This window comes from Sciurus carolinensis, chromosome 6 (assembly GCF_902686445.1).
Source record: "Sciurus carolinensis chromosome 6, mSciCar1.2, whole genome shotgun sequence".
Taxonomy (NCBI): domain Eukaryota; kingdom Metazoa; phylum Chordata; class Mammalia; order Rodentia; family Sciuridae; genus Sciurus; species Sciurus carolinensis.
Window position 1 is genome coordinate 148693245 of NC_062218.1, and position 14532 is coordinate 148707776.

Here is a 14532-nt window from a genome sequence, read left to right on the forward strand (position 1 = left end):
TCTTTAAGTAGGGATTATTACCACTCTCTCAGAAGTTTTAAATTTTGTTTGTTTGGTACTGGGGATGGAAACCAGGGATACTTAACAACTGAGCCACAGCCCTTTCTATTTTTTGAGACAGGATCTCCCTAAGTTGCTCAGATCCTTTGCTAAGTTATTGAGGCTGACTTTGAACTTGTGAGCCTCCTGCTTCAGGCTTCCCAGCCACTGGGATTACAGGCATGTGCCACCAAGCCTGGCTGCTGTCCGAAGTTTTGTGTGGAATAAATGAGATGCCAAATGAATGCTTAGGACAGTGTTCAACAGTAGGGGATCATTTGCTAAGTATGGGAGGATCAAACAGTCTCTAGAAGCCCCATCAAGCTGGAGGCCACATATTAGTGAAATCGTTGCATTTAGTTGCAGACATGAGTGTAAACGTGGAGCCAGACGACCTTCTGCATGTTGTACTTTGGCATTTTTTGTGTTCGTTCGTTTGTTTTATTTTTTGGTACCTGGGATGGAACCCAGGGGTGATTAACCACAGAGCCACATCCCCAGCCCTTTTTTAATGTTTTATTTTGATAGAGTCTCGCTAAGTCCTTAGAGCCTTGCTAGGTTGCAGAGGCTGATCTCAAACTCCCAATCCTCCTGCTTCAGCCTCCAGAGTCGCTGGGATTGCAGGTGTGCACCACCATGCCCAGTGGATGTGGTGTTTCTGAGACTCTTTCTTATCTACATAGTGCGATCATGCATTTTGCACAGAACTGGACTCAGCCGATGCGCGTTAGATCTCGGTTCCCACTAGAGGCATCTGACGCTTGGAGATGAGTGAGATGATGATCACTGTGAAGTTGGCCCATCAAACACAGCAGTGTCCTGGCTGCAGAGTCGCCCGCCTCCATGTTGACCTAACACCTTCTTTACGCCCAGTGCCCAGCTCTGTAAAACGTGCTTTACAAAAATGGACTCATTTAAGCCTGCTGCGGTGGCGCATGCCTGTAATCCCAGTGACTCGGGGGTTGGTACTGAGGATGCAGCTCAGTGGTCAAGTACTTCTGTGCAGAAACCCCAGTCCAAAACAAACAAAGAAAACCCCACAAAAATAAAACAAAAATGAACTCATTTGTAACTGGAACATCCCTTTCAGGTGGATGCTATTATCATTTTGCAGATGAGCAAACTGAAATAAAAGAAGATAAATCACTTGCCCAAGGCCACATCACCAGTGAGTGGCAGGAAGAGCAAGGATAGGCCACAGGGTCTCTGTCTACTTATTGTGAGTAAACAAAGAGCAAATTTACTTTCTTAAGAAATCCTCTTGATTTCTTAGCTTTTAATTATTATTTTTTTTGGTACTGGGCATTGAACCCAGGGGCACTTAACCACTGAGCCACATCCCCAGGTCTTTTAAAAATTTTACTTAGACACAGGGTCTCACTGAGTTGCTTAGGGCCTGGCTGAGTTGCTGAGTCTGGTTTTGAACTTGTGATCCTCCTGCCTCAACCTCTCAAGCCTCTGGGGTTACAGGCATGTGCCACTGTGCTAGTTTGATTTTCCTTTTTTAATTAAAAAAATATTTTTATTTTATTTTTTTAAATTTTTGGTCCTGGGGACTAAGCCCAGGGCCTCTCAGATGCTAAGCACATGCTCTACCACTGAGCTCCTCAGCCCAGCCTTTGATTTAAAAAAAATAATAATAATATTTTTAGTGCACTGTAAGTGTACAGAATAGTGGAATTTGTAATTACATGAACACAACACAATTTTGATCTATTTCATTCCCATCAGCCTTTGTTTCTCTCTCTCTCTCTCTCTCCCTCCTGCCCCTCTCTCTTCCCTGCTGGGAATTGAAGCCAGGGATCCTTGCATGCCAGGCAAGCATTCCACCACTGAGCTATGTCCCCAGCCCCAGCCTTGGACCCTCGAGAGTGGCACGAGGAGAATCATGATGGAATCAATTGCCCTCCAAGTTCCCTAAGCCCTGACCTTCAAGGATCAACTCCAGTGAACATTTGGGATTCTTGGTTGAGGGAAGAGAAAGGGGAAATTGATTGTCACAGTTCACTTCCTCCATGCGAGACCTGTAAGACCCTTGGCTAGGGAGAGGAAGAGGATGTTCAGAGGTCCTTCTCTGATCAGGGACCCAAGCACCTCTGTCCCCTCCCCCTTCTCTAGCTATTACTCGCAGGGTAATTGTGGCTGTTCGAGGTCAGAGCCAGAGTCCAGGTAGGAAGCTGTGGTGCCTAGAGGGATCAACCTTGGGGCCCTTCTTATCTCCATCCGGGAATAGTGACTCTCTTGGTTCAATTGCCCCATAAAACCTCACTGTGATACGGATGCAGCTTGAGTTCATTTACCCCTCCTGGGAGGTTCTCAACGAGCCTCGGAGCAAACAACCGAACCCCAGGAAGAGTGAAGGAAGGAGGTGTGGGTGGATGGAGGGGGAGGAGGCACATGGGGTCTCCTGAGGCGGGGGAGGGGTGTGTTGAGCCAGGTGTCCCCTTGTCAATTCTATGCCCCTCCACTCCGTCCTGGTCTTGATGCTGACCCTGGATATGTAGCAATTGAGGAGGGGACAGTTGTGCCCACGCGGGGTGGGGGGGGTCTGTGGTAAAGGGAGTTGAGTGGTGGCTGGAGAGGCCATCAGGAGCATCCTGCAGACTCCTTGCCCACCACCCCCAGCTACACTTCTCTGAAATTCTCTCGGCTTCTTGCAAAATGGAATAATAATAGTACCTATGTTACAGAGTCATTCTGAAGATTAAATGAGATAAACCATGCAAACACTCAACAGAGTGCCCAATGCATAATAAATAATAAATACTAGCTATTATTATTTTATTTGGCAGTATTCCTTTTCAAACTCTGGGTCTCATGTGTGCTAGGCAAGTGGCGGACCACTGAGCTACACCCTCAGCCCTTTTTGTTTAATTTTATTTTATTTTTTATTTTTTTATTTTTCAAATGAATACACTTCCTTTATCGAGGGTGACAAACAAAAAGAAAAAAGACCAAACATGTAAAAACCCAGGGTGCTAGAAATACAAACTCAATTCATTCAAATTCAAGCTCATCCAGACCCTGGGCACAAACCCTAGTGAGGTGCATGGGAGCACCAAGTCAGGGAAAGGGGACAGGAGTGGATCTGAGGCCAAGAGAAAGGGTGGGAAGGGCATCCCTCTAGGTCCCTTGGTGTTCACTCCCACAGTGGTATCTCCACCTTCCCAATGACTGTAAAGACCTTCCAGTCCCTGTCCTCTTGGCTCCCACCCACCCCAGCCAGGGCTTTGAAGGCCAGTCCTGAACAGTTCTACCCTCCCTTGCTCCATCCTCACTTGCGCAGGCTTCTAGCCTCACTCTCCTCCTCCTCCACATTCTTCTCAGTGATTAGTAGCAGGTTAGGGTACTGTATAAGCCGAAGTGAGGCTGGGGCCATGGGAGGTGGGATGGAGACAGGTAAAGAGAGGAGAAGAGCTGTCCAAAGACCCCTCTCTTCACGGGATCCCAAACTGAACAACCAGCTCCTCTTTTGCGTCCACACGGATCTGAGAAAGTGCACTGTAGGCATAAGCTATCCTGGAGACCTGCCGCAAGTTAGAGAAGGGGACAGGCTCACTGGCCAGCACTTGGTGGGGCTGGCTGGTGAGAGATGGCAGTGGTGGCAGCTTCTTCCAATGGGTCAGGCTGCTGCTCAGCACAGCCAAGCAGATACTTACTGCCTTGCCTGATCCATGTACTCATGCTGCTCCATGCCCTGGGAGTCTGCAGCAGACACATCAATGATGTTGCTAGCTGTCTTTGCAAGGATGGAGGAGAGCAGGGCCTGCTCATCTGTGCGAGCAGAAGGCAGGCTGTGGTATTTGGGCTCAGCTCCATTGAGGGCTTTGGTTGGGGGGCTACTAGGGTCCAATAGCAGCTTCCGCTCCTCTCAGTCCTGGTCCGAGTCCTCGTTTTCGCTGCTGTAGCAGCACCCCATGGCCGGGGTCGGGCCAGGCGCTCAGGCCGCGCGGAGGAGGGACGGCGTCCGTCAGGAGCCCTTCTGGTCACATCTTATTTTACTTTTTGAGGCAGAGTCTTGCTAAGTTGCCCAGGCTGGCCTCCAATTTGCAATCCTCCTGCCTCAGCCTCCAAGTTGCTGGGATTAGAGGACTGTACCACCTCGCCTGGCAAAATACTTTTTTTTTTTAAAATTCAGAAACTGCTTAGTCCCAGGTCTGATAGAGCCTATTTTGGCTAGAAATGAAGGGGGTTCAATGGAGAGAAGACTCGGAAAGGGAGAGGTTTCCTTAAAGAACGATAATGATGAAGATGACGAATCTTTGAGGAGTGCTCTATACCTCGTTTGCCTGTTCTGTTCGATCCAGGGAGCATCCCACAGCCAGGTAGGCAGGTGGCACCACCAGGGAGCTGAGGCCCCACGTGGAAGACGGGGCAGGAACTGGAAGTCAAGGGTCTGAGCCTGGGGCTCCTTGCCACAGTCAAGCTTGAACACAGTGACATTCATGGCACGTGTGGTCCAGCGCCTGGCCCCCAGGGGTCCTCAGGGTGCCCTGCCACTCTTCCTCCCGCTGTGCCCTGGTCCCTGGCTGCTGCTGCACTCTGGCTACATCATCTTCATCCTTATCATCTGCCCCCTTCCAGGGCTCTTTGCTGCAAAGTCATTGTTTCCTTCACTGTGGCCCTTCCCACCTCTGTCACACTGTCCCCTCATTCTAGAATATCGTCTCCCTTTGTCCCCCCCACACCTTCCTGCTTCTCTGCATCCAAATCCTTTTGGTCCTTCAAGCCCCGTATCAAATGCCACCACCTCCTCAAAGCTGCTCCGGCCCTGCTGGACCCCGGGGTTCCTTCCCCATGTCCCAGGTCACACCCCTGCTCACACACGCTGCAGGCCTGAGCCTGGTCCCTGGACTAGACGGGAGAAGCGTGTGTCTTAGTCACCTGCGCCTGCTCAGGGCTGGCCCGCATGCAGTAGGTGCTCAATGCACTGCTGGATGAGGAGGGAGGGAGTGAGAGGAGGGATGGGAGGATGGAAGGGGAGGACACGGGAATGAAGGGAGGGACTGGCAGGGGGCCCACTCCTCAGACTCTTGGCAGACCTGACCCTGGCCTTGTGGGGAAGGGCAGTGCATGACACCTGGCATTTCCCCAGGGTGAATAACCGCAGGGCTCTGTCCCTCGGGCCCTGCCCACATCGTAAAGCAGCACGTGCTTCCTCTCCGGGGGCAGGAGGGAGACGTGGGGTGATTTTGGGCTGAGCCCTGGCCGCGGGGAGTGTTTATAAGCTGAGACTCCAGACGGCACAGCTGAGACCGAAGCCCTGAGCCCTCCGCTTGCTTCTCTCTGGCCTCCAGCCCTCCCAGCAGCATGGCCTTCAGCGGCAAGTTCGAGTTGGAGAGCGAGAAGAATTACGAGGAGTTCATGAAGCGCTTGGGTGAGTGGCCCCCCGAGTACACCTCCCCCGGGCTGGCCTGAGGCGGCCAGCTCTGGGCCAAGAACAGGACCCTGGGTAGAGCAGGACAGGACCTCATTCATTCATTTACTCGCTCACTCACCACTCTGTGTCATCTCTGAGGATAACGGAAACCAGGAGACATTCTCTGACTTTAAAACACTTACAGAATATTCGTATTTCTACTGATGGAGAACTTGAGACCCAGAGAAGTTGAGTAACTAGTCCAAAGTCACACAGTAACTGATGAAGTGGAGACTTGGAGACTTGGTTGGTGAATGAGAAACTTGATGTTTATTCATTCACACATTTATCGAACACCTGCTGTGTGTAAGAGCTATCCTGATGTCACCAATGGGGACACTCAGAATGACTTGCCCAAGTTGGTGGAAGTGGTCTTTAGCCCCCAGGACCCTGTGATGAGCAATGTCACTATGTCCTGCCTCGGGACAGATGACAAAATGAGGTCAGTAGAGAGACCAGGTTGGATCAGTCGCTCCTACGCTCAATCATTCAACAAACACAGGCCTCTACTTGCTGCGGTGGGCAGAGAGATCGGGATCTCTCCCTTTCTGCCACTGCCTGACACCATCTGTTGTGGGGAACCAGTGACAGTCCCATGGACGTCTGGGAGCTCTGAGGCAGTGTCCCGGTCGAGACTGGCCTGTGCCCCACCTCTTGGAGGCCACTTCTCACCTGCAGAGCCAGAGCAGCCCTGAGAGCAGGGTCCTTGTGCTCTGAGGCCTATTTTATTTTGAGTCAGGGTCTTGCTCAGTTATCCAGGCTGGCCTCAACTTGGGATCCTCTTGCCTCAGCTTCTCCAGTTGCCAGGGCGACGGCTGTGCACCACCACGTCCTTAAGTACTGGGGATTGAACCTGGGGGCGCTTGCCCACTGAGCCACATCCCCAGCCCTTGTTTGTATTTTGTTCAGAGACAGGATCTCACTGTGTTGCTTAGCACCTTGATCTTTGTTGAGGCTGGCTTTGAACTCGCCATCCTCCTGCCTCAGCCTCTGGAGCCGCTGAAATTATAGTCTCATGCCACCGTGCCTGGCTAAGTCTCCATTTTCCTTAACTGTAAAATAGAAGGATAAGCCAGGTTCCGTGGCTCACACCTGTAATCCCCGTGACACTCAACAACTTGTAAGACCCTGTCACGAAATAAGATATTAAAAGGGCTGAGGATGTGGCTCAGTGGTAAAAGTACCCCTGGGTTCAATTTCCAGTACTGCCAAAAAGAAAGAAAGAAAGAAAAAAAAAAAAAAAAGATTAGAAGACGGTCTTGAGGGTCCCCTTCATTGTAGAACTTTGTGAACTTGGCCGTTTTCTATTACATTTATAATTATTATCAGAAGATGAGCTGTTATTGATGAAGAATAGATGTGTCCCAGAGCTTTGTAAGACACAATCACATTAATGATTGCCATGCCCTGTGATATAGGCCTTGTTTTTAATTTTTAAGGTTTTTCTGTGTGTTTGTTTTATTTTTTGGTACCTGGGATGGAACCCAGGGGTGATTAACCACAGAGCCACATCCCCAACCCTTTTTAAATGTTTTATTTTGATAGAGTCTCGCTAAGTCCTTAGAGCCTTGCTAGGTTGCAGAGGCTGATCTCAAACTCCCGATCCTCCTGCTTCAGCCTCCAGAGTCGCTAGGATTACAGGCGTGCACTACCATGCCCAGTGGGTGTGGTGTTTCTGAGACTCTGTCTACGTAGTGTGATCATGCATTTTGCACGGAACTTGACTCAGCCGATGCGCGTTAGACCACAGGGTTCCAAGCGGCTCTTAGGTGGTTGCTCTGCTTGTCACCCGGCCCAGGTCAATCCAGCGAGGTGATCGAGAAGGCTCGCAACTTCAAGACTATCACGGAGGTTCAGCAGAATGGGCAGGACTTCACCTGGGCCCAGTTCTACTCTGGGGGCCACATCATGACCAACAAGTTCACCATTGGCAAGGAAAGTGAAATACAGACCATGGGGGGCAAGAAGTTCAAGGTGAGAGGCCCTGGCCGCCCTTTCCCGCTTCCCACACCTCTGACTTTCCCCGTCTCAGAAGTGGCCTCCATGACCAACTAGCTGAGAAGTCTCTATAGTGCAGCCACCAGCATGGAGGGCTCCAAAGACTTAAGAAATCAACACTTCTGGTGTGTAGGGTCTGTGTCAATAATGGACACTATAGTGACCATAAAAATAGCTAATATTTCCTGAGCACTTAATATAACATAACCTAGAAGCTTGTTGAGTAGTTTATGCTATACATCTTAATCCTATGAAGTTGCTACCATTACTCTTCCCATTTTAGAGACAGGAGCTGAGTCGTGGGATTAAACAGCTTATCCTGGTCACACAGCAAGGGCAGGCCTTGACACCTGGGCAGTCTGGCTCCAGAGAGCACAGTTGCTTTGTTAAGCTGCCTTTCAGTGTAGCAGAGAGATAGGGAGCCCACAACCGGTCATCCACTTTAGGGAAATTGGAAGTTACATCTCCTGCCAGTGACTCCGAGGCCTTGGACAAGTCCTTTCACTTCCCCGAGCCTCAAATCTCTAGCACGTGGTGTAGTCCAGGTGTAGTCCTTGACCCAGAGAGCCAGGAGAGGTGTCAACCCCCGGATGCACGGCAGCACCCAGCACGGGGGTGCCTGCCACACGGTGGATGGCGGGTGGGGGAGGTGGGTGATTTATTCTTGTTTTAGAGGTGAAGAAGTGAGGCTCAGGGAGGACGCCCAAGGTACCTAAGACTCTGCAGCCAGAAAGAGGCCAGGGACAGGGGCCTGAACCGTGCCGTCTGCCTCTAATGGTTAAGCTATCTGCAGAGGGCACTGCTTCTGCAGGTGCACGCAAGTCGCCAGTGGGACACAGAACCAGCAGGCCGCTAATGCATTCGGGAGGAGGTTCTTGATGAAACAGAGTTCGGGACACCTTGAATCCCTGCTAGAACCTCTCTGGTCCATTATTACGCTGCCCTCATGGGTAGCAGAAAAGGGAAATGTGGCTGGCTGTCCCCATCCTGCCAGGGTTGGCCCCTCAGGTCTTCCACCCCTTCTGGGCCCTCTCTGCAGACCTCACCAGGAGCGTGAGAGTACTGTGCTCCTCAGGCTGCCAAGGTGCAGAATAAGTCACCACAATATTCTTAGACTGTCATTTCTTTCTTTTTTTTTTAACTTTCTGGGGGCTGAACCCAGGGCCTTGTGCATGCTAAGCAGGGGACTCTACCACTGAGCTCCAGCCCCAGACCCACCATTTGGGTTTTTATAAAACTTAACCTCTCCTGGAAGAGAACCACTGTGGGTCAGCCTATCGATCAACTTCATTCTTTTCCATGGCTGCCCAGTACCCTAGAGAATAGAAAGGCTCTAATTTCCTTAGCCACTCCCCCATTGATGGATATGTAGGTATTTACTGGTGGATAAACAGAGTGCATATTGAGGTCATTAATTACTACAACATTGCAATCAAATTCCTTGGATAGTATTGCTCCAGTCTAATAATGACGACCACAACTAACTCTGTAGTTAATGCTTAACTACACCATGTGCCACTGCTCTAAGGACTTGGCATTTGTTGTTATTTAAAAATATTTTTTTTGGTGCTGAGAACTGAACCTCGTGCCTTCCACATGCTAAGCATATGCTCTGCCACTGAGCTCCCCCACCCAGTCCCCTTTATCACTTATTCCTTCCAACAACCCTAGGAGATAGGCAGTCACTAGCCCCATTTGAGAGAAGAGTAAACTGAGGCGCAGAGAGCTTAAGTGACTTCTTCCAGGTAATCGCTGTTTTGGAAGTCTGCAGCTGCCTGTGCAGAGGCAGACTCCTAGAGAGGATTGCTGGGCTGCGGGGGCTCTTCCTCCCTGGAGGAGCTGGACTGAGCGGCTGGGAGGACTCTGCAGGCTCAGGTTCCTTGTCGTTTCTCTTCCAGGCCACTGTGCAGATGGAGGGCAGTAAGCTGGTGGTGGACTTCCCCAACTATCACCACACCGCGGAGGTCGTGGGTGACAAGCTGGTGGAGGTAAGCATCGGGCCCTTGGTTTCAGGGACTGGTTCATCAGACCCTTTTCTGCCCCAGTCACCCAGCCCCCCAGGGGTCCTTAGCTCCGGGGCACACTTTCTCCTTTGATCTGCACCCCACCCCCGTCAGATGGGGCTTTTATCTCCATTGCACGGGGACACTAAGCGATCGGCGGAAGACACCCAGCTTCCATGAGGCAGCTTGGGTTCCGTGGGAGGATGGCAGACTCCAGCGCCCCCCTCAGCCCCCTGAGGGGCACAGGTCTGCTGGCTCCTGGGACCCTTCCCAGAACGCAAAGGAAGGCAGCCGCGATCTCACTCCCTTTCCACAAGGGGCTTCAGGCCCTTCCTGCAGGACCTTCTGATTTTTCAGAAGAAGCTGGAAATTCGCATTTGTGTCTCCACACTTAAATGTTGGCAATGACTTAGAAAAAAAATTTTTTTAATGCTGCAGGTCTGACACACCTGTCTGTGGACTGGCCCCTCCCACCCTCTCCAAGTCTAGACCTGGCAGGAGGCACTGCCTAGGGACCCTGGCCTCCCCTCTGCCTCTTCCCCAGGTCTCCTGAGTTTCCCCTAGGTGGAAGAAGTGAACGGGAGGGTAAAGGGAAAAGAAAGCATCCCGCAGAGGTCTAGGAAGAACTCTCCAGAAGGGTGCTGACGAGGGAGGCAGAGCTGGCCACCTCCCGCTGCCCCTTTCTGATCCCTCTCTCTCTCTCTATCTCACACACACACACACACACACACACACACACACACACACACACCCTTGTTTCTCGACAATCCTCATCTTGAGCCTAATGTGCAGAAAAGCAGCAAACTGCCTCTCTCAGCTCAGGTGGCTTAATGTCCCCCTGTTCTGGAGGCTGGGAAGTCTAAGATCAGGGTGTGGCCCGGTCGGGGGCTGGTGTGGACACTCTTCTTGTCTTCCTCATGTGCAGAGAGAGAGCTTGTCTCTTTCCTGTCTCTTCTTAGAAAGGCAGTATTCCCATCAGGAGGTTCCACCTTCCCGACTCAATGACCTCCTCAAGGTCCCGTCTTGGAATGCCCTCACACTGGGGACCAGGGTTTTAAGTGTGAACTGGGAGGGGGGCACTAATATAAAGACCCTAACACGCCGAAGAGGCTCAGTGCCTTCCCCTATTCCCATTCTACAGAGAAGCCTTACCAGGCGGACTCAGAGACAGCATGCGACTTGCCCAAGGCCACACGGCTAGTATGGGGCAGAGGTGGATCCCATCACCTGGCTTCTAGACCAGGCTCTCTGCCTGTTTTTCATGCCAATAGGTCTTTTTCTCTCCCTTCATTTTTACTTTTTAAAGATAACTGAGTCGCTCTATGGTATTACAAAAGTATAAAAGGACCAGCAGTGCGCCTCCCTCTTCTGTTGGGTGAAAACTGGCTCTTGGAGGATCTGGTGAACGTTCTGATACGTTTTTACATGAAATGTGGGTCAGTGGGTCTTGATTCCCCGGAGCAAAGCTTCCCAGCCTGTGAGATGTGTAGGGAGAGCATGGGGCGCTGTACCAGGAGCAGGCTTGTGCCGGGGAACGGAAACCAGCTCCCAAGCTCCCGGAGCCTCCAGCGTCCCCCTCTGTGCCCTGGGGCAACCTCCAAGGGCTGCTGGGAAGGTTGAATGAATCCTGTGGGGACGTGCCCGGAGTGGCCCATAGGTGAACAGAGATGGCAGTAGCACCTAGCACATCACCCCTTATAGCCGTTGGCCACGTTGACTCTGCCTGGTGACTGGGAACCGAAGACCCAGCCACGTGGGGCCCTGACCCCTCGACTCAGGGCTGGCACTGGAGGCTGGACTTCCTTCAGTTGTGCCCCAAGGTTGCCTCCCACCACTGCCCGGGGCTGTGGCACTGACTCCCTGGGTTCTGGCTGCTTCTTTCAGATCTCCACGGTCGGAGGTGTGACTTACGAGCGCGTGAGCAAGAGGGTGGCCTGAGTCGTTGTACCCGCTCCGGCAGGCTACCAACCCACCAATAAAACTGAACCAGAGCAGATCCTGCTCCCTCCAGAACCTCTTTGTTTTTGTTTTCTGGTGCCTTGGGACAGACTCTGGCTGGGTGGGGGTGGGAAAGCCCCCAAGGACGGCTGCCTGGGCCAGACATAGGCCTTGAGACCCCAGTGGAATCTGGGGACTGCACTGCTCCCACCCTGGGAGAGACCACAGGTGGTCCAGGGTGACACGCTTCTGAGGCTCCCCTGCCTCCCCGTCTCTCCGGGAAAGAAACACTGTGTTGTCTACAGCCTTCTTTCTTTCGAGATGGGGTCTTGCTGTGCTGCTAAGGTTGGTCTTGGATCTTCCAGCCCCGGTCCCCCAAGTAGCTGGGATTAAAGGTGTGCCCCATAAAGTCTCCTTTAAAGAGATGAAGTCACCTGGGACTTTCAGATGGGCCACAGGATAAGCGTCCCAGCACTCTGGGGGGCAGCCATACCTCTAGGAAGTGACAGCCTGCAAGGCAGGCTACATGCACCCCAGGATACATGCACCGGGACTCATCCTCAGGGGCTGGTCCATCTTGGCTGTGGCTCTACTGTTCTTTGCTGAGGAATCATCCTTTCAGGCCTCAGTTTACCCACTGGTACAAAGTGGGACTGGGAAAACCCATGCGGGGTTGAAAGGAAATGAGATGAGTCCAGGAGATGGCAGAGGGGCTAGGGAAGTGGCAGGAGGGACTGGCTGTCCTGGCTGGGACAGGTGATCAGGAGGCCCATTCTGATCTCTTGGCAGGAGCCTGGAGCCCTGGGTCGAGGATTCCAAGGCAGCATTCAGGGTTAGCAGATGTCCTGTGACTGATGGAACCATGTCTGTCCAGGGCACAGGGGTGGAGAAGGGTGGCCTGTTCGTCCCCTGGCTTGACTATCCCTGAGCCCTGAACAGGCCTGTTTTCATCTCCTTTCTCCTTGGAAGTGTCTGCCACATCCGGGGACCAACTTGATTTTTTTTTTTTCCTAATATTTTTCTGTAGGACAGTTCACTTATTTTTACTATAATGGAAACCTTTATGTCACTTCCATATGTGGAAAGTTAAGACCATGTGCCGAAAGTGCAGTAAAACTATTTCAAAAGTCACAGCCAAACAATGTGGACTTCTAGGTATATTTTGTTGCCGGCCCAAAGCCCTGAGCCTGACACTTCCCTTGTGAGAAAGGTAAAAGACATGGTAGAATCAACAGAAAAAAAATTTTCCCCTCATCACTCAAAATTACTCCAAGATTACTGAAAAGAAGCTGGGCACTGTGGTTCATGCCTTTACTCCCAGTGACTCAGGAAGCTGAGGCCGAAGGATCCCAAGTTCAAGGACAGCCTTAGCAAGTTAGTGAGGCCCGAAGTAATTTAGAAAGACCCTGTCTCAAAATAAAAAAAATAAAAAGGGCTGGGATATCGCTCAGTGGTAAAACACCTGTGGGCTCAATCCTGTGTGTACACACACACACACACACACACACACGTACACACACACTGAAAAGAGAACATATGCAAATTATCTAAGAATTATCTAAGGTAGGCAGGACTTGAATCATCTTGAATGAACAAGTTCTACACACAGGGAATAAGGAATAAGCTTTGCCCAGCACACAGCAGGTGCTTACTAAGTGCTTCCTCCCCTAAGATTCTTCTGCAGCCTTCACTCTTGGGGTGGCCGCAGCCTGGATGGATACTAGGCCCAGCCCACTGGCTGCCCTCCCGGGCCTCCTCCCTCATGCTTCCCAGAGACCTTGTTTATCTTTCCAAGAACAGCGCAAAGCCTCTCCCACCCGCCCATTCAGCCAGGACCCCACGAGTTCCAACGTTTTGCCAAGACTTATTGCTAATTAAGTGAACTAGGTAAGCATTAAATTAAACTAGCAGTGTTGCTGTTTCCCCTCCAGACTGAATAATTACTCATAATGAGCTTGGATAATAAGTCTCTAAATAACACAGAGTTAACCATAATTAGGCTGAAAATTGAGAGAGGGAGAGAGGAGAGCAAGGGAGGGGAGGGCAGAGAAGAGGAAGAGGAAGAGGCAGGAGGGGAGGGAGGGAGAGAGAGAGAGATTTCATTTCCACGATGGATTCAAATTGTCGGCGGGGTAGGACTTCTGAAGCCCATGTTGACGTCCACTCTCAGACGTGTAGAACACAGGACAGCAGGATCTCAGTTCTCGCCAGTTTTAGCTTTGTATTTCAGATAAGAAAAACCAAGGCTCAGAGAAGAGAAGAAACTCACCCAAGGTCACACAGCAGAGTGAGTTGGTGGGCGGGGTCTGAGATAATGGGGCCGGGCCTCTCCCTGAGGTAAGGCGTGCGTGGAAGGTGAGCTGGAGGGAAGTGTCCACTTCACTGGCCTCCTGGCAGCCAGAAGAGCTGAGTGGTTAGTTAAGTCACGTTGCCTGAACGGGAATCCCTCTTCTGTCACACGGTACTGGTGTCACCTTGGTGAAGTTCGTCCACTGCTCCGAACCTCAGGCCCCTCGGCTGTCGGTGGGTAAGGATGTGCTTACCTCATGGAGTCGATATGCGCTCCGGCACCCTCACTCAGCTCCACGTCTCTGCCATCGTCCTCGAGGCAGCGTGACTGAAGGTGACCGGTGCCTCTGCCGACTTGTAAGCCACCTGGGCAGTCGCTGGACCCTGCTGAGCCTTATCTTCCCTGTGCCCAAAATGGGTTTCTGCGACCTTCCCTTCCTCGGTCACGGGGGGTGACACGGACACAGGTTAGTAACGCACACCAGTGGCTTCGGAAGGCAGCGGTGTGTTTTGCAGCATTATTCAAGGTGCAGAGCAAGGCTCCGTGCCACGCACTCAGCTCAGGTGCCCTTAACCCAGGCTCCACGTGACCTTCGCCCTGACCCTTGGGAGTCACCTCTCCCATTCTGCCAGGGCACCAGCTTGCCTCCAGCCCAGCTCAGCCGGCACGCGGGAGCTCCTGCAGATGGGCAGCTGGCTCAGTGCACGGCCTTCACTCAGTCACCCCGAGCCTTGAGTCAGGCAGCGTGGGGCGGCCAGGTCCATTGCTGGAGCTTGAACAGACTCCTCCCTTCACTGCTCTCTCCATGTCGCTGAGCTGCACCCCCAGCCCTTGAAAATGTTATT

General features: G+C 51.8%; 1 protein-coding gene and 1 pseudogene across 1 annotated transcript; one reads left to right on the top strand and one right to left on the bottom strand.

The window, feature by feature from the left end:
• Positions 1–2947: 2947 nt before the first annotated feature.
• On the bottom strand, positions 2948–3958 carry LOC124987473 (ragulator complex protein LAMTOR1-like; annotated as a pseudogene).
• Positions 3959–5300: 1342 nt separating this feature from the next.
• Positions 5301–11464, top strand: Fabp6 (fatty acid binding protein 6). Its single transcript, XM_047556845.1, has 4 exons — positions 5301–5416; positions 7257–7432; positions 9355–9444; positions 11344–11464. The coding sequence occupies exons 1-4, from the start codon at positions 5350–5352 to the stop codon at positions 11395–11397; spliced, it is 387 nt and encodes a 128-aa protein (XP_047412801.1). The 5' UTR covers positions 5301–5349; the 3' UTR covers positions 11398–11464.
• Positions 11465–14532: the final 3068 nt, after the last annotated feature.